This window comes from Centruroides sculpturatus, unplaced genomic scaffold, assembly GCF_000671375.1.
Source record: "Centruroides sculpturatus isolate CEXI.00-Female unplaced genomic scaffold, Cexi_2.0 scaffold52, whole genome shotgun sequence".
NCBI classification, from domain to species: Eukaryota; Metazoa; Arthropoda; class Arachnida; order Scorpiones; family Buthidae; genus Centruroides; species Centruroides sculpturatus.
Genome location: NW_019385745.1, coordinates 647,280 through 671,446, shown reverse-complemented (window position 1 = coordinate 671,446; position 24,167 = coordinate 647,280). Strand labels below are relative to the sequence as shown.

The following is a 24,167-nucleotide window of genomic DNA, read 5'->3' as shown; positions in this document are numbered from 1 at the left end:
TAATAAATCATGTACTGCAAAACAATGTAGTGAATAGTATCTTTACAATTAAATAAATCTGACTGGTTACTGTGAAAAAAATGCATACAACTTATCAACTGTATGGAAATATGTTGCATGTGCATACAAAAAGGCAGACTACACATCTTTACCACAACACCGGAGAATAGTAATATAACTTTTTCTAACCTGTTACCGGTGCATCTACTAACTCTTAACGATCCAAAACGAACCCTCTACAAAAAGGCAGACAAGCAGGTGTTCACTCTCACTTCTTCAGAACTGCAAATGCAAAATTTAGGAGTGAGAAGGTACTGTCAACCCTCAAATTGGAATCATAAGATATCAGAAATTCAGAGGAAGTTAGGAAATGAATATTTGTGATACATGGACAAATTAAAGTAGCTATACAGCACTCAAGTGAGGTGAGTGGAAAAACATTGCATGTGTTGCATTTCACAGCATGGAGCTTGCAATGAATGATGACATAAAAGATCTCAGTATTTTAGAAAAATTTTTCATGAGGTCAAAGCATCTGAAAATTACAGGGCTGTGGAGTCGGATTCACGGAGTTTTGGTGTTTTAGCTGGAGTCAGAGTCAGAGTCATCAAAAAATCTTCCAACTCTGTCTCCTTTTTACTTCCCAACTTGTATGTATATAAAACGGAAAAGTATTGGAATCATGTCAAATTTGACCCTCCAAGTTTCTTTTGCAAATCTACACGTTTGGAGACCTCCCAAAATCCTCAACTGAGGTCAATAAAAGGGGAAAAATTTGCACAAGTGTGTGCATTGGCATCTAATTTGTTTAATTTCTTTATTTTCTGTTCTGAGATATTAAACAATATCTCAGAATGGGTAAAGTTTAAGAAACGAAATGTGGCACTGTAGCTTGTGTATAAAGGGGCATTAATACTATTAAATTTTGGTTCTTAATTAAAGAACGACAGGATAAAGACATAAAAGTGGTCATGTGTCATATCTTTTAATGAATATTTTATTCGTTATTAGCGTTCAAAATTAAAAAAATAATAATAATAAAATAAAACTCGTCTCTTCCCTCATAGTAAGCTTTTTTGTCATTTTATACATTTTTTGTACGGTAAAACCCGTTAAGATGTTCTCGCCTAAGATGTTAGAATGTATATGGGGACACAATTTAGTTCAACCATTTTGACGCTTAATAACTAACTCCTGTGTTAAACCATCTGACTCCGATTCTGACCATTCTGATCACAGAAATTATTAGGCTTCAAACAGGGTGAACAAAATCATGCCCCACATACACAGTCTAACATCTACACATATAGAAAAAACCTAGAATCTTTTGTATATCTCGAAATTTCAAGGTGTCCCGAGTCCAAAAATGTAAAAATTTGGGAAGAGTCATTTTTTGACCCAGCGCTACACTTTCCATCTGTTATATATAACAGCCGAAAAAGTAAAAATTATCAAATACATATTTATATATTACTTAGAGGAGTCTTATAGCTTTGGAATAAAAAGTTTCTACGTTCTATCTTTATTAGAACTCTATTTATTGAATCTTTTATTATGAGGTCACGTGATGACATCAGAATTTCCGGGTCTTTTTCAGTAACATGTCCACCCCTAGTCAGAATTGGAGTTGGAGTCGGTAGATTTTTACACAACTCCATATGCTCTCAGCACCTAAACCACACATTATGGTGCATGCACATAGCAACCACGTGCACTTTAATTTAACTTCTTTACATTTGTTTATTCTAATTATAATTTTGTTCTAAAGGACTAAAGCCGTTAGTTTTAATTTGAAAAGTTTGTTCGAAATATTTATTTGAGTTTGTTTCTGTCTGAGGACAACATCTTATAATACATCGAAAGTGCTAGCGAATAAAGCAGTATTTATATATAATTAATGTTTTTTGTGATAATTTCTTTTCTTGTTCAAGTATTTTCATGTTTGTTTAGTAAGAGTTATTGTGTCACATGCAACATTTTTCCATTAGCACCTTTTTCTGTTAAATGCCCCAAAACACGCAGCTTATAAAATGCTCTGTCATAAATAGGGAAGTAGACAGGGCCTTGCTGTAAAACCAAAATATTAAACTTTTAAAAGTCAAATGAAAAAATATTGCATGTGACATGTGCATGTGCAAGTTTTTTCCATTACACAGAATGCTTTATTATCATTTTCTAAAATATTTCATAATGAAAATGACCCAATTTTTTGCAGCAGTGTCATTCCTATACCTTTAACTGAAACTTTCAACTGATTTACTTCAATTTAGAGGTTTTCCAATTTTTGTGGAAATGCTACTTTGACACTTGCAACATTATTTGACATGAGTCTTCAATTAATAAATGCATACTGATCAAATCATAAGATTCTATGATGTTAACTAATCAGTATTTAGGATTATCTATCATAGCAAATATTAGATAAAATAACTCAGTCCAAAAAGTAAATAATACATAAAATTGTAAAAATGGAAAAAATGAAAAATTATGAAATTATTAATCTTAAGCTTAATTAATCCATAAGTCTTAATGTTTAGTAATATAGTTCAGACTTTAACTTGTGACTATATATGTTAGATGCAAAGACTGAAAATGCTCAATGATTGGAAAAAATGACCAGAATACATTGTGGCTTTACAGAAACAGCTACAAGAAGAAATTTTACATCCTGGCTGCTTATAAAGAGCCATTTTCAGAAATACCATAATGAGAACTTCTATCATGACTTAAAAAATAATTAGAACACATTCTAGCATTACCAGCTTAACATAATGCATCATTGTAAAAACAACATTGTGGCATTTTTATCACAAATGCATACAATAATCTACCATCTTAATCATATTGAGGAAGAAGAGCATAACCCAATTTATAGTCAACTCACAAGTTAGTTCTAAAATGACATCACATCAGCAAACAAGGACATTGGTTTGAGCAAGAAATGTCTTGGCTGTTGTTTTGATGTTAACTTTCTAGTCTAAAGAAAGGTTACTTGAATGGCTCTATGCTTGTAATGAGTTTCCAACTGATGACAATAGTTTCATTACCATACATAATGTACCCTCATGTTTGCAGTTTCTACTGTCAATCTGAAATATAACATCTGGGAGTAAGCAGAATTTTGTAAGCAGCTAATAAAAGAGGTTAGTATTGTTTATAAATGATAAAATGTGCAAACATTATACAAAAGATATCAACTGCTAAGTGTCATTCTTCCAGTTTCCTCAAAAATAAATTAGTTTTGCTGTTGTTTATGTTTATTTGCTATTACAGAATAAAAAGAAAATGACTATGATGAATCATGGTAATTTTTTTAACAGTCTTGATACAAAATTCTCATTTTCGCTTTTTATAAGAAACTGTAAGCCACCAGGATGCAAAATTTCTTGTTGTAGCTGTTTATGTAAAATCATATGTTCTGGTCTTTTTTTCCTCATTGATCATCTTTAGTCTTTGAGAACCTAGATATATACACACACCTATCCCTATTTTCACATAAATTTGAAATAATGCAGTTGACAAAAGAACCTGTCTTTACATGATCAATTTTTTACATTGAAAAAACAATTTATTTGAAAATTTTTAAATTTAACTTTTTGTTAAAATTGTGTTATTGTTGAAAGATTGGTTTAAAATTACATGCTTCTAAATCAAGAGTTCATTTATCTTTTCTAAGCAGCCTTTTATTTGAAGCTATACCTGTTCTTCTTCTTTATCTTCACCTTTTCCCATGTTTATATGGGATCAGTGTTTCCTTCTCTAATATGTTTTTTCCATTTCTCCCTATCAAGGGCTTCTTCTCTCTTAAGTCCCCTCTGGTCTTCTTCTCTCTTAAGTCCCATCTGGTTCAAGTCTTCTTCCACCTTATCTTTCCAACACATCTTTGGTTTTCCTCTTTTTCCCTTTCCTTTTGCTTCCAGTTTTCTAATCTTCTTTCCAACATAATTGTCACTTCTTCCCTCTACATGGCCAAACCACCTCAACTTACATTCTGCATCTTTTTGCTCAAGGGGCCCACCTTAACAGAACCTCTAATAAAATCATTCCTTATTCTATCATTCCTTGACACTCCACACATCCATCTCAACATTCTCATCTCTGCCACCTCCATCTTTCTTTCTTGAGCTCTTGTTATTGCCCATGTCTCAGCTCCATATAACATTGCAGGCCTAACAACTGATTTATACAATTTTCCTTTCAGATTGCAGCTAACTTTCTTGTTGCATAACACACTGCTCAGCTTCCTCTAGTTCATCCATCCACATTGAATTCTATTCTGCACCTCTGAGTTTAATCCTCCTTCCATCTCGACAAATGTCCCAAGATATTTAAAACTCGGAACAAAAGGGGTGGCACATTTTGGATTTTAATATTACACTCATCTCTACCATTCTGAGTCATATAAGCTATTTTAGTTCTGCTAAACTTTATGCCCCTTTCTTCCAAAACTTTCCTCCAATCTTCCAGTTTCTTCTCAGCCTTGGTTTGGGAAAGTTCATACAGCACAATATCATCCACAGACAGCATAAATGCTGTCTGTGGATGCTATTGTGCTGTATGAACTTTCCCAAACCAAGCAGACACTTTTTTATGGAAATTTTTTTACACAGCATGTTTTGAAACATATCCACTATGCAAAAAGAGGGATAAACGTATATATAGACTGACTGATAATTGTTATAGACTATATCCTAATTGGCTTAATAATATTAATCAGTATATTTACATAGTAAGTCTAAATTAATATATGTCTAAAACTAAAGACTGGATCAAAGATCTGCATAATTGCTAATATGCCTGTGCAGCATGTAGAATTCATTGATCCTATTCTAAACAGATTTTATATTCCAGAAATTTTGAAATTATAAAATTCAGTTCAAAAATAATTTCTAATTATTAATTTATATACATTTAAACAACCAAGTCTAAATTGTTCTTATAACCACAAATGTTAACCTGGCAATATCTGTTGGTTATTAATGTTTATACAAGATAATAGCATATCTTCTTAGGCCAAAATTTTAGAATTTTGGAATAAACTTGTATAAATCATTTTACTTATCTTTGCCAGACAAGGTAATGTGCTGTTTGGTTAGGGCTTTGAAAATTTTAAATTAAAAGCTCAAGAGCTCCTTTTTTGGTAATGCACGGTGAACTTGTCAAGGATTTGTCAACAATTCTTTCCCTTCACTAAGTAAATAAATAGACTAGTTTCAACTACTGTGCATTTTTACAGCCTGACCAATATTAGTGAAATGAACTGTACACACTAGTATATAATAATGCTGTCAGACATTCATTCATGTAGATGTTCAGCTTTGCCCAGAGCTCATATGAAGAGGACAAACACTGATGAACAAACATTTCATGTAAACCATGGGAATACAGGCAAGAAAGTCATTTGTACTAAAGATGAAAGTAATAATCCAGCATATATTGAAGATGAGTTCAGAATCCACAGTCTCTAATGGTTTGGGGATGCATGAGTGCAGAGAGAGTAGCAGATTTGCATTTTGGAGATGGTGCTGTGAATTCTTAAGCCTATATTCTAATCCTTCAACAACATCTATGAAAATTAAAACAAACTTTTTCAAAGATGAACCTATATTTTGCAGCATGACATCCACACAATCCTAGGAAAACCAAAGCCTACAATTAAATCATATACTGTATGTGTACTCCTCTGGACAGCATCAATCCCAGACATGTCTCTGATACAGAAAATGTATGAAATTTTTGAAAATAAAGATGACTTAATGCCTTCTTCACATGTTAGAACAGTTACATATGTATTTAAGTGAAGAATGGAATTTTTTCACATCTAATTAATGCACAACTTTGTATCTTCCATTTCTCAATGCTTTGCAACAGGTGGTGCTATTCCATGGTGATTACAGAATCTTAACACATTGAATGATGTTCAAAGAAACATGTTGTATAAGCTCTGCAGATTATAAATTTCATATTTTAATAGCAACATATTTTCCCAAAATCTGAGCTTCAGATATGTTTATATGATCACTTTTCTTTACAATAAATTACTTTTCATTCCAAAAATAAACAGTGTGCATTGTACTATAAATTATTTTAAGTTTTTATGGTAAATGAAATTCATTGCAAGTGGAGTTGTGGATAAATGGCCAGAAATGGATAACAAAATAGATAGTCATGAGTTTCGATAGTAAATAGATAGGAGCACATAAATAGATGATGTTTTGTTACATCATCTATTTATGTGCTGCACAGTAAAGTGTCAAAGAATGACTGTGTGCAGCATCCTTATAACCCAAATTTAATGAATAACAAAGTTGACTTTACAAGGTTTGCTTTGTTAGTTTGTATTTTAATACTCTATTTGAGAAAACTGTAAGAAACAGCCCCCATGTAGTTATTGTACAGATGTCTCCATTTCAGATAAATACAACATACTAACTTAAGTATTAAAATGTTAATGCCTTGCAGGTTAGTGAAACAAACTATCTCCACAACTAAACAATAACTAAAATGTTAACAAATTAAATTTTACCAAGAGTAAAAAGATCTTTCCAAAAATTCCCTTTTCATAAAACTAATTGCATCTTACCAACAACACCTTAAATACTTTTTCAACACATCTGAAAAAGGGGTTGATTAAGCTAAAGTCTTTTCAGCTTATAGAGAGATGCTTTTTATGAACCATTTGCACTTTTCAAAGTCAAAATTATAGTAAAACTGGAAACATTTCCATACTAGTTAAACAAAAAAAATTGCAAACATGATTTTTTGTTTAAAATTTTCATGTTTGATTTTAGTTACTTCTCTTGTTCTTCATAGCACTCATTGTTGAAGGAAAAAAGGAATAGTTTTCATTGTATTCTAAATTAATATAACATGACATTTATTAGCCATACTTTGAAAAATCTCAAACTTTAAAAAAGGAAAATTTCAGAAAAAATACCAAAATCATGAAAACTCAAACAAAAACTAAAATTGTGGTAATAATGTAACAAAAAAATATGATTTTTAAAATAATGAAAAGTTAAGATTGGAGAAATATTAAACAGTTCATTAGTTCCTATGATAAATCATATCAAGGAAGAATGAAGTGGTTTGTGTTGGACTGTGATTTGTCCTCATTGTGTGGCATGCATAATGGGGTTACAACTTTGTTAGATAACAAACAGAAGAGCACCCAATTTCCTTTTGAATGTGATGAGCTTAGTGTGCACATGCTGTATTGTGATGGAATCACCATCAAAATTAGAAAGAGAGTTTGATAAGCAGTTCCTTAAAAATCTGTTATATAATGATTAGTGGGCACCTTGTTTGCCTAAGTAATTGGTATAAATAATACATAAAAGCTGTGATAGAATAATCACACTAATGTAGAGAAATGATCAAATTTTTTTACTTAACTGCACAACACACCAGGATGTATATAAAACGTGCAACTCATATCAATCAATTAACTGGTGTGAATACAAATAACATTTAAGTAACAAAAGTTTTCATAACCTCTTCTTCAGGCTTCTTCTTAATTCAAAACAGGCCGGCAGTTAACATTTGAATATAAATCGAATGGTAAGGATTTCGAATATCTTATGCGCATGAAATTTCTGTAAGATGTTTAAATAAGATCGAACATTAGGTTGAGGAACATACAAATAACATTTCCTAATGTTATTCCTATGTTCCTCAACCTAATGTTACACTGGTTAATTGGTTGATGTGAGTTGCACATTTTTTTTCTTCTTTTTTAATTAAATATGATCATGATATTCTCATGATACTATTTCATCCTCAGAGTTTTCAATTTATTTTCAATTAATTTTCTTTTTATTTAAAAAAAAAATCCTATATCAACGTGTTCTGCATTGTTGCTATGATTTTCTTACTGTAAACAATAAGTTATAATGAAGACTTTTTTCTTTTCCTTGAGTTTAATCAAAATTAAACATTAAAAAAATATATATATATAGTATCTCGTACTTCAAACACTTCTGAGTTTGAATGCTAAATTCGACAAAAATTTGCCTTGGATTTCAATCAATGCTTCAGAGTTCAAACTGTGCCTGCACTGATACAATGCACTTGAACCATAAACATAAATCATCTCTTACTCTTACATTACACTCTTGTGTTTTCAGTGCTTTTTCACTTCGTTTTTGGTGTGCTTGGTTATATATATTGTGTGTTTTTTGTCAATTTTTAATAATTTCTTTCTTCAGTTTTTTTTTCTTTTCTTTTGCTGACATCTATCTTTTGAATGTCTCATACATTGTTTATCCATTCAAAATTTTTCAAATGGAACTTTTTCGTATTTTCAAAGCTTAGGAGCATTTTCCCCATACACATACATTATGAACCTTTATTACTGTTTACACAGTATTATAACCTTTTTGAAATTCATAGAGTAGCATGTTAGATATGCTTTTTATCTGAAGTCATTTCTACTCAATTTTATTCAAACAAAATATGAAGTAAAAAGTTGAAAATAAGCTTCTAAACAAAGAATACAATCTCTCATTAGCAATAATTTGTTAAATATCACAACTGTTACAATTAAATCACACAACTATGTTACGTAAAGACAGCTATTAAAACTACATATAAATTTTCTGTTTATCCCAATGTAACCTTTATTTATTAACCATGGCATTTGAGAAATGTGTAGAAGCAACAAAATCTAAAAGGAAGGTTGTAATATTGATAATTGAAATGATAAAGGAACTTACTATGAAGTGCGAAAGCAGGCAGATATGGTGGCCATTTTTAAATCAAAGTCGATGGTGTGCAACTGGAAAATGCTATTTTCATTTATTATGCAGTATTTAGGTATTTTATTTATTTTTTGTGTTTTCATTTCTTATTAAGGCATTTAACTGTGTTATTTTTATCTTAAGTTATGAGTATTTACTGTTTTAAATTTATCAAAATGGGTATTGTTTAGGATCTGGAAATGAATTAATTTGCTTTCCATTATTTCTTATGGGAAAAATTGCTTCAGACTTTGAATGATTCAGAGTTCAGACAAGCTCCAGAAATGAATTAAGTTTGAAGTACAAGGCACCACTGTAGTTGGTTTTATACTGATAGTTGTTTCAACCAGGTTTTTTAAAAAGGACATAAAAAATATAAGAATCATTGTTTCTGATTATTTTATATTTTCATAACAAAGAGAATATCTGAAATTTTTTTAATGTGAGAATTATTTAAAGAAAACATATCAAACATCATCATTAAATTTTATTTAACTGTTCTTCCATGCTATTCTCTTTAGGATTAAAAGCAGTCATGCACAGTTTATCTATTTCCAGTAGCCTGGTTAGTGCCTAGATTAATCCTGCTTCTAATTGTTGTTTTTGGCTGCTTGAGACTTGTCACAAAATGCCAAAGTGGAAAATCCATCTGGACATGAATATTTGGGCTACCACCTCAGCTATAATGTCTGCAATTGGGACAATCTTGGGCCATTATGTGAAGCAACCTATCATGGTGAGGACATATGTATAAATCTCTAGGATGGTGGCAATGGCCCTACCAAATCCAGATCCATGTGTTCAAATCTCTCACCTGATACTGGGAAGAAACCCAGTCAGCTCAAGACATGACAATGGACTTTTGCTGTTTGGCAGGGAATACAAACTAATGCCCATTTGTGACAGTCCTTATTCATTGTTAGCCAAATGAAACACTGTGCTACAATAAAATTTAAACTTTAAATGTAAAGCTAAAACAAAATTTATTATAGCTTTAATCCTTGGATGAAAAAATTATGCATCATCTCAAATGATTGTATCAGTTTTCTTGGGCAGTTTTTGGGCATTCTCACTGTACTTATAGATATATCACAGTAGAGTTCTGTATCAGTGTTTGGGAGTTTGCTTGTTGAATAGTATTGTCTGGTTGTTGATAGCAGTTCCTTTAACTTTTTGTCTGTTCTTGTGCCCACACAACATTGGAATAGTTAATGGGAGAAGACATTTCTACAGCGGCTATTTCAGAGAGAGAATGTTGGCTATGACAATGTTAATATAATTTTTAAAAATTTTATGCAACATTTTGTTTTCATATACATTTTTTCAAGATACAAATTGAACATTTAAAACTTATTATAACTAAAATTAAATCATCAGTAAGGTTAAAATGTCAAGATTCCTTCTAGAGTCTACTGCAGAGGTTCTCAACTTATTTTTATCATGGAATTCTTTTCACCTTAATGAAAAATGTTGGAACTCTGCAGATATCAACAAATTAAACCATACTAGATAGCCACTTTATACCAAAATTGAAACCAAAAGTAAAATTATAAAATTACAATTAAAAATCAAATCAATTGAAAATTAAAACAATGTTATAAAATAGCAACTGCACACCTGGTTGTATATAGCAAAATATGACCTACTTGAACCTATAACCGGTGCGTACAGAGTTTAATCTTTCAAAATGAACGTTTTCTTAACCCCTTCTGGGTTCTTATTCAGGTAAATCAGCTGGATCGAACACAAATACAAAAAATTTGAACAAATCCGAAAGCTGTTGAGTTTGAATCGTTCAGTTCGTTTGTGTATTCCATCACGTGACATGTTTGGAAGTGCTCAAACTTAACGATCAATGTCCAAACACAAGAGAAAGTTATGTCAAAATACATGACATACGTGAGAGTGAGATAAATAATTAATAATGATCTCACATGTTCCCCAGTAATTTTTTCTTTATTCTTTACCACGTAATAAATAGTATAATGCTATCTCTCTGTATATAGTAAGTTCTGCCATGCTGTGGTCACTAGTTTGTGTGAAATTAATCATTGCAAACCAGGCCACATACAATAAAATATTAACATTTATTCTATATATGAATTATGGCGTGACTGTACAGGTTAAAACACGAGGTGTTACTACACATGTCTGGAGAGGTCCAAATCCAACAAGAATGTGTGTGTCATAGGTCAGGTTTGTCCAGTTCAGGAGTTCCCCCTTGTGGCAGCTTTGGAATTTATCACCAAAGCTGTCGCCACAGTACTCCCCCCCCAGTGCCGTAGGTACGAAGTTAAAGGTACCGGGGGTTGAACCTGACTCTTCTTCCAGAAGTGTCGTCGTCGTCGTGTTGGTAGGCACGGAGTTATTAGGAGTGTTTGTCCTTGGTCGCTCTGGGGAGTCTGGACGAGTTTGACGACGTGCTGGCGTTCTCGCTGTCCAGAAATGCTGGCTTCAGTCGATCGATGTTGACCTTTGTCGTTTTTCCGTTGACTAGGATCGTGATGTGCTTGGGTGTCCGCATGGTAACTGGGAAGGGTCCATCGTAAGGGGAGGTCAGAGAAGTTCTATGACCTTTTTTTCGCACAAACATGTGGGAGCAGGTGTTGAGTGCTGGATGGACGAAGTGTGAAGGTTTGACATGTGCAGATGTTGGAGTCGGCGTGAGCGACTGCATCGTGGACCGTAGGTGATGGAGGAAGGATGATGAGTCTGCTGGTGGTTCCTGCAAAGGATGGAAGAACTCTACCGGGAGACGAAGGGTTGTGCCGTACACCATCTCGGCACAAGTGCCATTGATGTCTTCTTTTAAAGCTGATCGAAGGCCGAGTAAAACGATTGGGAGAGATTCCGTCCAGTGTTGTTTGTGGCATCTGAGAGCCTGTTTTAGCGAACGATGGAATCGTTCAACTAAACCATTGGCTGATGGATGGTATGGTGTTGTACGTATGTGTTGGATGCCCAACATAGCTGTCAGTGAGGCGAACAGATGAGACTGGAATTGTCGGCCTTGATCGGTTGTGATGATGGAGGGAACACCGAATCTGGAGATCCAATGTGAGACAAAAGTGCGAGCGACTGTTTCAGCAGAAATGTCGTGGAGGGGAACAGCTTCCGGCCACCTCGTGAATCTATCTATGCAGGTGAGTAGATAGGTAGATCCATTTGAAGGTGGGAGTGGTCCGACGAGGTCGAGGTGCACATGTGAAAACCGATTGGATGGGAGGTCGAATCTCTGAAGAGGGCTGTTGGTGTGCCGATTCACTTTGGACCGTTGGCAGTTAATGCAGGAACGGGTCCAATTGGCGATGTCTTTCTGCATCGAAGGCCACACGAAACGTTCTTGGACAAGACGCCTCGTTGCACGAATTCCTGGATGGGCCAGATTGTGCATGGAAGAGAAGATTCGACGGCGAAATTGGAGTGGTATATATGGGCGAACTTTGCTGTCCTTGGTGTCGCAATATAGTTGTAGTGACGGGCTGATTCGAAGTGGCTGTAGCGTGAGTGCTGTTTTATCGTCCGTGAGGAGTGCGGTTAGCTCGTCGTCGTTTGCTTGAGCTTCCGCAATGGCGGTAAAGTCTGTCACGGGAAGTCGAATCTCGTTGATCCGAGAGAGAGTGTCTGCTACGATGTTGTTCGAGCCAGTGACGTGCCTGATGTTGGTGCTGAACTGCGCAATGTAATCGAGATGTCGCAGCTGACGTGGGGAGCAAGATTCTGGTTTTTGGCGAAAAGCGAAGGTGAGGGGGCGATGGTCCGTAAAGATGACAAAGTCTCGACCTTCGATGGTATGGCGGAAGTGCTTGATCGCGGAGTATATAGCCAGCAGTTCCCTGTCGTAGGTGCTGTACTTTATTTCGGTAGGCGTTAGTTTCCGTGAAAAGAAGGCTAGTGGACGTGTTCCTTCGGTGGTATGAGTTTGGAGTACAGCGCCGATGGCGACATTAGATGCGTCTACCATTAGGGAGAGATTGTCATGTGATGAATAGTATGCCAGGGTCGTTGCATTTGAGAGATCTGCTTTACATTGGTTGAAGGACTTTAGAGCAGATTCGTTCCAGGGGATGATGCGTTTATCATTTTTTTTGGAGTCCTTGAGAAATTCGAGTAGTGGGGCCTGAGTTTGGGCTGCATTTGGCAAAAAACGTCTATAAAAATTGAGCATGGCTACGAAGCGACGGAGCTCAGCTACAGTTTTTGGTTGAGGAAAATCGTTGATGGCCTTGGTTTTTGATGGCAAAGGTTTTACTCTGGATGATGTAATCATGCAGCCGAGGAATGGAACTGCAGATTTTCCGAGGATGCATTTAGATGGATTTAGTTTTAGGCCGTGCTCTTGCAAGCGGAGGAACGTTTGGCAGAGATGGTCCGTGTGTTCGTCCGCATCTTTGGACGCGACCAATATATCGTCGAAATATGGGATGCAGAAGTCGAGGCCAAGTAGGACTTGGTGGATGTATCGTTGGAAGGTTTGACCAGCGTTTCGTAGGCCGAAAGGCATATAAATGTATTCGAACAAGCCAAATGGGGTTGTTATGGCCGTTTTTGGAATGTCCTCGGGGAAGACCGGTATTTGGTGATAGGCGTGGGTTAGATCCAGGGTGGAAAAAATGGTTTTGCCTTCTAGGAGTTGAGTACAGTCCTGTATATGAGGAACAGGGTAGCGATCAGGGACGGTTACAGCGTTGAGACGACGGTAGTCGCCGCATGGTCGCCACTGGCCATTTGCCTTCTTGATCATGTGTAGTGGGCTGGCCCAGGGGCTTTTGGATGGTCTGATGATGCCTTGGGACATTAAGAACCGAAATTCTTCCTGTGCTGCTCGGAGTGTATGTGGTGGTAACCGTCTGGGTTTTGAGAAGACAGGTGGTCCTTTAGTCTCGATGTGATGAAAGGTGGTTGGCGTTTTCTTGGTTTCGGGGATTATCGACGGATTTGTGATGGTAGTGAACTCGGCCATGATACGGTGGTAGGGAGAGTCATTAGTCACAGCGGTGATGTTAGTGACAGTTGTAGGTCGGTTCTGCCAGCAACCAGGAGACTTTAGTTGCGTGACTCCATCGATTAGTCGATTGTTTTTAACGTCTACCAGTAGGTTGAATTTAGTTAAGAAGTCGATTCCTATGATGGGTTGGGTTACGTCGGCGATTACAAATGGCCACGAAAAATTCCGCTTTAAGTTAAAGTTGAGTGTTAGTAATTTTGTTTCGTAAGTTGAAATAGGCGTTCCGTTTGCAGCAAAGAGGACTAGCTTGTCGGGTTTGCATAAATACATGTTAAAACTTTTTGGGATAACGGAGATGTCGGCACCTGTGTCAATTAGGAATTTGTATTTCGTAGTAGGGTCGGCCATGGTGATTCGATCGATGTGGCGGGTGAGGCTTCTGGCCGTAAGCGCCCGCCTAGTCAGTTTTCCGACGGTCGGAAGGAGCAAGGGGCTTTGCATTTTCTCGCCTGCTCCCCAAAGGTAGCGTGGTAGTAACACATGCCGTTGTGTGGGGTGCTGTGCTGTTGATTCTGGCGCGATTTGCTGCGGCGCCTCCTGTTGTTGGGAGGGTATTCAGAATGTGTGAAGGAGCGGCGTTGGTTGTTGATGGATAATGTGAGGTTCTTGACCTGCTGGGCTAATTCCGCAACCTCATTCTTCAAGGTGGAGGTAGTGGCAACGTCATGTTCGACCGTTTGAATGTGAGCGGGGGAGACTAATTCCATTATCTTGTCAGCCATGGCGGCCTGTTGTTGGAGTTTTTCCTTAGATGCGGCTAAAATGGCCTGTACGTTATGAGGTAGTCTTGACAGCCAGAGAAATTGTAGCAGGTCTTCGTTGAAATGGTTTCCGGCCAAGTCGCGCATCCGTGATAATAGGAAGGATGGATGTTGGTCTCCCAGTTCCAACCTTGAAGAAGCGTTCTGATTTTGGAGGTCTCGCTCTCCGAATAGACGTCAATAAGACGAGCCTTTAGCGTGGAAAATTTATTCTGGTTGGGCGGGTTGAGGATTAGGTCCTGCACCGAATTTAAACTTTCCGGCTCTATCGTGGCAACGACGTGTTTAAATTTGATGTCGTCGACGGTTATGTTATTTATCGAAAATTGTGCTTTTAACTGAGCAAACCATAAGTTAGGGTTGCCCTTCCAGAAGGGTGGGGGTCTGATCGCAACGCGTGCTATGTGACGGTGATCGTCGTTAATTTCTGCCTCAGCCATGATGATTTTTTTTTTTTACGTAGATGTGGCAGTGCGGAGGTAGTTATCCTTAAATGATGCATTGTGTGCGCAGTTCAGCACGTGGGGAAAGGACAAAGAACGATGGCACGTAAAGGCACGTGGTGAGGGAACAAAGGATGGCACGTGGCGCGAGAACAAAGAAGGGTAGCACGTGGTGTACTATACCTTTTCGTTGAGAAAAGTCGACCGTCGACGAGAAATTATCCGTGGTTACACGTTTCGCAGGTCTAGTTGTATGAGTTGGCAGTTCCAAAAAAGGATGAAAGTCCAACATTGTATCCGATGCGAATGGATGGAATTTTCATGTCGCACGATAGAGTCCTTCATCGGGTAGAGGCACCATAAAACATATATCACGTCCGGGTCACCAGTTTGTGTGAAATTAATCATTGCAAACCAGGCCACATACAATAAAATATTAACATTTATTCTATATATGAATTATGGTGCAACTGTACAGGTTAAAACACAAGGTGTTACTACACACGTCTGGAGAGGTCCAAATCCAACAAGAATGTGTGTGTCATAGGTCAGGTTTGTCCAGTTCAGGGGTTCCCCCTTGTGGCGGCTTTGGAATTTATCGCCAAAGCTGTCGCCACACATGCCATGGAGAGGCCAATCTTGTCTCTTGTATTAATAATGCATGAGGATGTGTCATATGCATTAAAAATTTCCATCTCCTTTAACCATTTCAGGTGGTCAATGTGCAGTGTGGTGACAACTAATTGCACTCGAGCGAAGTCCGCACAATTTCGGGATCAGTTGCATAAGTGGAGAGTGAGGTGATGCATCTATTGCATTGTATATCAGAGATATGCTTTTTTAATCTAACCCCCAACGAACGTTAGTTGATCCTATGTATACCAAATCCCTGTTAAACCAGTTATCCCTTAGCAGGACTGTATAGATGTCTGATAATCTCTCCATACTGGATCAGTCTTTTCTGTTACATAAGTTGTCGAACAAAGTACTGCATCTCCTGTATGCCAGGGTAACCTTTCGTTTTTTTGTGATGGTGCTGTATAAAGACCTCAAGAGGGGGTTGAACATAAGCAATATCCTCACATTTTTCATCCTCGTGCTACCACTTTGTGCCACTGCTGTAATGGTGGAATAAGCCTGTGCCAGTTTATGGCACTCCGAGATTTTCTGTATGATATTGCAGTAACCATGGGACTGGCAATGTTTTCCAAGTATTTTAAAATACTTGGAAAACATTGCCAGTCCCATGGTTACTGCAATAACATGGTTATTAAAATGGGACTGCAATAACCATGTTATTGCAGTCCCATTTTAAAATACTTGGAAATGTCTTGCAAGTATTTTAAAATACTTGCAAGACATTTCCATATCATACAGAAAATCTCGCAATAGATACACCACCTCACTCTCCACTTACGCAACTGATCCCGAAATTGTGGCGGACTTTGCTCGAATGCAATTAATTGTCACCACACTGCACATTGACCACCTGAAATGGTTAAAGGAGATGGAAATTTTTAATGCATATGACACATCCTCATGCATTATTAATACAAGAGACGAGATTGGCCTCTCCATGGCATGGCAGATCTTACTATATACAGAGAGATAGCATTATACTATTTATTACTTAGTAAAGAATAAAGAAAAAAATTACTGGGGAACATGTCAGATCATTATTAATTATTTATCTCACTCTCACGTATGTCATGTATTTTGACATAACTTTCTCTTGTGTTTGGACATTGATCGTTAAGTTTGAGCACTTCCAAACATGTCACGTGACGGAAATACAAACAAACTGAACGATTCAAACTCAACAGCTTTCGGATTTGTTCAAATTTTTTTGTATTTGTGTTCGATCCAGCTGATTTACCTGAAGAAGAACCTAGAAGGGCTTAAGAAAACGTTCGTTTTGGAAGATTAAACTCTGTACGCACTGGTTATAGGTTCAAGTAGGTCATATTTTGCTAATTCAAACAATGTTTTTAAAAATTAAATTTATTTTAAAATTTATATTATATTATTTGTGTGCAGTGGTGACAGAACATTTGTCTTTAATATATATATATACAGATTTAACAATTGTATTTTTATTTATATGTTGGATCTTTCTTAAGAATTATGATATTTTTAATGATTTTATAGTTTTAGTTTATGTTTTACTCTTTATATGGTTTCCATTACCTTGTCAAACATTATATCATGATTTCAGTTTGTTTTGTTACCAATAAATCAGTCTCCACTGTTTATAAAGCTATAAACATAGTCTCAGATCAATTGAACTGAGACTAGAACAATTACACCTCACATTCCAAATCTGCAATGGCAAATTTATACATGACTAGACTCAACTGATTTTATTGCGAAACCCCAAATTTTTATTGGTAGAACCCTAGGGCTCTGCAGAACACAAGTTAATTACCTAGTCTACTAGATTAAATTATGAAATAGATGCTTAATTTACTCCATAAAAAATCTTCTTAAGTGTAAATAGTCTCATATGAGTGACAAATGTCATGATTGATTTGGATGCTTTGTCCAACAGAAGCTGATTAAAACTATGGCTACATCCAGTTTACTAAAACAAAATCACTTCCATTGGCTTTAGCCACAATATCGTCAAGAATAGCAGTGTGTATCTTTCTCTTTTGATAGCTCTGTTTATTTATCAAGTATCAATAATGAAGCAAAACACCCAAGAAATCATAAAATAAACTCCGGTATATATATTATATATTGGATATATTGTGTATATATATGGAAAATAAACTCCCGTATACAGTGGTGATATTCGAAATATTTAACAAAGGGTTTGCTAACAGAAAAGTTTTCCTTAACAATTTTTTTTTCGCTCAAATGGTGCATTAGCAACATTAGCGCAAAAACTGACCTTAAGATATTCATATAAATAAAAAAAAATGCGTTCGCAAAATTAAGTCAGTTAAAATTTAACATTGTTAATACCATAACTATATTTTTTTTATAAATAATAAAAAAAGAGTCCAAAATGGTTTATTTTGTACATATTTTAATATTTTTCATTCAAAATATTTTATAAACATAAAATTAGCTTTTTTTTTAATCACAAAAAGTCATAGGGAAAGCAGGTTTNTTCGCTGTCGATAGCCCAACACGTGTTCCGCAGCCATCTTGTATTTTCTCGCGCGCGTGGGATTGTGGAATCTCTCGTATGACTGACCTAGTTTCGAGAACTCTCTTGAGTCGATCGCGATTAAACCTCGTTTCAGTCGAGATTGAAACGGTCGATGGAGGTTGCAGCAAGGCGAACGGTGTATAAGACTCTAGTTTAGTAGTGTTACAGAGTATAATACGTATATTTTAACATATTTTTAAAAGAAAAAACCACTGAGAAATGTTACGTGTGTTTAACATGGAGGTTGCACCAATGCGAAAGGTGTATAAGGCTCTAGTTTAGTAGTGTTACAGAGTATAATACGTATATTTTAACATATTTTTAAAAGAAAAAACCACTGAGAAATGTTACGTGTGTTTAACAACAGGTTCGGAAAACTTTGAAAATGTTAACAACGGGTTCGGCCGAACCTGTGCGAACCCGCTGAATATCACCACTGCCCGTATATATATATATATACGGGAGTTTATTTTCCATAAAATATATACATAAAACAATATATACATATGTTACTGCTAAAGCTCGAAAGTCGTTAATGTGTACATTATCTAGCTAATCTGCAGATTAACTAGGGTGATCCGTTAAAGTTGCTAAAATTGCTCTATTTCTCAAATTACCTAGGTAATGTGCAGATTATCAAGGTAATCTGCAAATTACCTGCTAGACACTCGGTAAAGTGAAAATAAGATCTTTGCTGGAACAACAGCAACGTTTCTGTATGCTTAAATTAACATAATGTTCTTTATTTAATTTTTGATATCTAAATAATCCAGTTAATACAATCAAACAATCAACAAATTAGTTGATAGAATCAATCATCAACCAATTAAAAAACATACAAAAAATCAAATGGTAAAATATTAATACAATTAGGAAATTATTACATGGAATTTCAGGACTTTGAGTATCTATCTGAACCCAGGGGACCGAGACGACTTCAATGATACCTTACTTTTGGACCGGAGACGAAAAATAATAAAATTATCATACTTTTTCTGGTGATCGCATGATATAATTGTGCAGTTAATGTTATCTATGGTGAGTAAAATGGCGGCTCATCTCTGATTCCAGAAAACAGAAGAAAGGAAACAGTGGGGACACACGTTCTAACCTAACCTAGCCTATTATAATAAATTACCATAATTATTACCAACCAAATTATTAGAATAGGTTAGGTTAGGTTTGAACGTGTGTCCCCACTGTTTCCTTTCTTCTGTTTGCTGGAATCAGAGACGAGCCACCATTTTACTCACCATAGGTAACATTATCCAATTGTGCTTTACAGTCTAAAGATTGGTGACACTTTGAATTTCATAGCAATTGGTTTTTGTGACAAGCACACCTATTTGTGGTACATTTATTTGTGGCAAAGATCTTATTTTCACTTTACCGAGTGCCTAGTAGCTAATGTGCAGATTACCTAGATACTCTGCACATTATCTAGGTACTCTGCACATTATCTAGGTAATTTGAGAAATGGAACAATTTTCACAACTTTAACGGATTACCCTAGTTAATCTGCAGATTAGCTAGGTAGTGTACACATTAACGACTTTCGAGCTTTAGCGGTAACATATATATTTTTTCTTTTATGTATACTACTCTACTCTTATACAAATTTTGTGAAGAAAAAGCATCAAATACACATTTTAATTGCGTCAGGATTAGCTACTTTTGGTTTTTCTTCACAGTGTATCAGAGACATCCATGAGGTCTGTTCTTCTTCAATGTTTTCAATTATATGAGCTCTTAAGTAACCACTGTATTTCTTTCTTAACTTTCTTTTGTAAATGATAAGATGTTCTTTAATATCTTTGAGTAATTGATGCCATCATATCATTGTGTGAAGGCAAGTTTCCTGCCTTTATATTTGCCAACTCTTTGAAACAGTTAAGTGCTTGACTTCTTTGTCTAATGACTATGTATTTTGCTGCCTATATAACTCTAATCAAGCTCCATCTTCTTGGTCATAGGGTAACAAAGTAAAGGTTTGCCTGCAACTTTTGTGACATATTTGTATAGTTTTAACATTATTCCCATACAGTATGTGAATTCTTGTACCAGTAAAGATAACTTAAGTTATCAGCCTTAAGTTATTTTTCAGTCAAAGAAGAATTCACATACTGGTAATAGTCAAACTGTATACAAGTTTGACTATTACAGTGTTTTAGGATTTAACTGATTATAATCGATTAACACATTGGCCAGGACAACATTAATATTTAAAAAATAAAAGAAACTATAAATGTTTTCATTACATCCTTTCACACACCTTAGGAACAAAACTGTTTTTTCCTAGTGAAGTTGATATTTTATTAAGTTAACTTCACTGGAAAAAATCAGTTTTGTTCCTGAGGTGTGTGAAAGGATGTAATGAAGACTTTTATAGTTTTTTTTATAATTTTGAATAAGTTATAATCATTTTCTGAAATCACATTTTCATTGCAAATATAATAAGTAAAAACATGAATTTAGCAAAAGATGATAAAGAATACTATAAAAGTTCAAATAATGCCCCAAGCATTAGACACCACTGCAGAATCCTTAAAATTAATTGTGGTTCCTTTCTTGATAGCTTTATAAATTTCCAGACTATCCAAATATTTAAGACATGTTGAAGAAAGAGAGTACAATTAACATTAAGGATTCTGTAGTGGTGTCACCTGCTTGGAGGCAATCATTTAAACTTTTATTCTTTATCATCCTTTGCTATTTATTTTATTTTGTATTAGTTATTGTATTGTTACTTTTAATCTTACTATTTCTATACTTTATTTAATGTATTTGTGTATTACGCTCCTGTGCATGTGACTCACTATGTAAATTTACAATTTTTAATTTGCTTCCTGTTTGATTTATTAAGTTTCAGTCTAGAACCTAAAGATAGCTATTAAATATGGTCAAAAATATTCATTCCATTAATAGTAACAGTGTAATAACAGTGTATTTTATATCACTTGTAAAAGAAAAAACAAAGAAAGATTATTTTGTTATTATTTATAATGCTTATTCATTTCTATTTATTATGTATTTAATATTACAGTCTCAAAATCTTTTTAATTAAGAATAATATTTTAATGGAACAAATATTTTTGGTTTCTTAGATTAGCTATCTTCATGTTCTTACATCAGAATATAAACTATTAATAAATTGAATGTTACAATATGAAATGATGTGCCAATTGAATCAATTTAACATTTAAATACAAAACTACAGAAAATCAAATATAAATATAGAATAAGAATATGTGAACAAGAAAATAATAACAGTTCACAATACATAAATATCATGTAATAAACAATACCATTTTTTGGGGATTATAATATTGACTGAATCCTGTTTGTTCATTTGTAAACATATCTACTACATATTTAATTATAAATTTATATTTGTGTATATATAACAAATTATTAAGTAATCTTATTTTTAAGTGAAAAGTTTAAAAATAATTAATAAATTTGATTTATAAAAACGTTATCTTGTATTTAGGTTTATTATGCCAAGAAAAAACGCAGAGCACAACAAACTCAAGGTGAAGACACTAGTCATAAAAAAGAAAGAAAATTATATAATGATGGCTATGATGATGATAATCATGACTACATCATTAGAAATGGAGAAAAGTTCCTTGATAGATATGAAATAGACTCGTTAATAGGAAAGGGTTCATTTGGCCAGGTAATTATTAAAATTCAGTAGTTATTTTAAAATATGTATATAAATTAGTGATAGCTGAACATAAATTGAGTCAAAAATAAATATATGTAATTTTTCATAATAAAATAATCTTTTCCATAAATATCTGTATCTTTAATCCAAATAAAAATAATTTTGTAGACTATCACTAAGCCATCAGATTTGGAAATACAGTGGAACCTCGGTATACGACCTTAATCCGTTCCCGATGTTTGGACTTATACCAAATTGGACGTATACTAAACCAACCTTTCCCATAAGAAGTAATGTAAAAATGATTAATCCATTCTCGTGTAAAAAAATGGCTGGCTTTAAACACCTCTCTTTCCTGGCTAGTTCCTGCTTGATTTTTCATGAGATCAGCATGTATCTTTTTAACTTTCAGTTATTCAAAGCGAAAACAATTTCTCGACATGATCTAATGTCTTCGATCTCTGTTTAGAAATTGATTTAACCCCTTTCGCAACGTTAGCAGATTTAATAATGTCTTTATTTTTCGCGATTGTCCATATCGTCGTTCTTGGAATACAGTAAACAACAGTTAAAATCTCGAACACGCGTGCCACCTTCATATTTCTCAACAATCTCTTTCATCAGTTCCATTGTAATTCTAGTCATTTTTTTTAGTTTTCTGTCTCTTTTCATTTGCCTTTTTGGGATTTGTGATTAATAAAAATAATAAAATTTTACTTACGAATTAAAATCTGAAGAAATTAAACAAAGTTATAAACCGTCTAGTCTGGTCTAGTACACTGATAGTGCTACTTGTTCATTGATTGCGCGTATAATTGAATTATGTCGTATACTGAACAAAAGTCGTATACCAAGCAAAATTTGTTTTGTCCAAACAGGACGTATTCCGAATTGGACATATTCTAAAGCAGACGTACCAAGGTACCACTGTATAATAAAAGAAGTACCTAACCTGATGGCTGTGTGAAACCGAAATTATTTTTATTCGGATTAAAGAACAGACATTTATGGAAATATATAAAACAGCTACCATATTTGATATTTGCAATAAAATAATCTATAAAATAAAATATATTTCAAAATTACATTTGAAATACGTTTTTCATGGAATGATTAAAAATTATTTACATACATACATATTAACTGTATTCAGTATGTTCTTAGAAGTTTTAAAAAATGCATTTCAATATATAGACATACCAAGAACCTAATTAAATGAAACAAAATATAATCCTTATCTGTTAAAGCTCCACATAATGCATCACATCATGTGTTGCTCTCTAAGGTCACATATTGCATTCTGCTGCATCACTTAGAGAAATGAAGGAGGTGAGCTTGAATTTGTAACAAATAAATTAATTATATTATATACAAATCAAAGATTTAATTAAGATTAATTTGATTTAATAAATTTTAAATAAACATATTCTGTCTGTATAAACTAAAAAAATCTCTGTTTTTTAAGAATTCAAACTTACCATCCATTGTTTGACATTATGTGGTAATATGCTTTTAAGTATTTAATATATGCATTTGTGTTGATGAAACAACTTGTGGAGAATGTTTTATTCAATGATTTTTTGGAATTTTTCAATGCTTGAAGTTGATGTTTTTTCTATTCTGCATGAATTTGATATATTATGTTTTGAATGTTTTAACAAAAGGTATATAAGGTATATTATACTACCTTTTGTTAAACAAAATGAATACAGTAGACCCCCCATAACGCTTAGATATGTTCCACGTTAATCAAATTTTACGTTGTAGGAATCATTAAATACATGAGCCAATCGCAGCCCGACACGTGTCAAGTTTACGGACTAAGGCTGTTTGGTTTTCTTCTATAAAGGTTTTCTTCTATAAAATTAACCGATTCTAGACTAATTCCACTCAACATTTCCAAAACACGTATAATTTTTTGGGAATAATCCGTATAAACTATGCTATAAACAAAAAATTGTAGGATTACTTACCGAGTGTGCACCGTTCGACTACGCTGTTGCTCAAGCTTGTTTTCATCGCGGAACAGCGCACAAAACGGCGGCCGCGATTTCTGATAATGAATTTTTTGCAGAAAAATAACTTGAACTTTGGAGACATCATTAATATAAATAATTTTTATGGCCGTTGAATAAGAAGTGTTTCTTTCACAAGAAATGTATAAAATTAGTGCTGTATTAGACTTACGGTACCTAATTTACATACTGTACAGACGATAATAAACTCAACTTACTAGCCTAAACTCTCCGTAGCGTGGCGCTAGACGGCGGAAATTATATATATAATTATAATAAAGTTACAATAAATTAAGTTAATATATAATTATATATACAGTACCTAATTTATATATAATACTGTACAGACGATAGCAAACTCAATTTAGCCGCCTA

General features: G+C 34.4%; 1 protein-coding gene and 1 pseudogene across 1 annotated transcript in view; one reads left to right on the top strand and one right to left on the bottom strand.

Moving 5' to 3' along the window:
• The window catches only part of LOC111641725 (dual specificity tyrosine-phosphorylation-regulated kinase 1A-like), a 121,720-nt gene extending 99,870 nt beyond the window's left edge, over positions 1 to 21,850 (top strand). The window contains exon 3 of the mRNA XM_023387934.1: positions 21,598 to 21,850. Within this exon, the coding sequence (XP_023243702.1) occupies positions 21,598 to 21,807 (210 nt within the window). The 3' untranslated portion in view covers positions 21,808 to 21,850. The remainder of the gene's footprint in view (positions 1 to 21,597) is intronic.
• On the bottom strand, positions 14,060 to 15,738 carry LOC111641724 (annotated as a pseudogene).
• Positions 21,851 to 24,167: the final 2,317 nt, after the last annotated feature.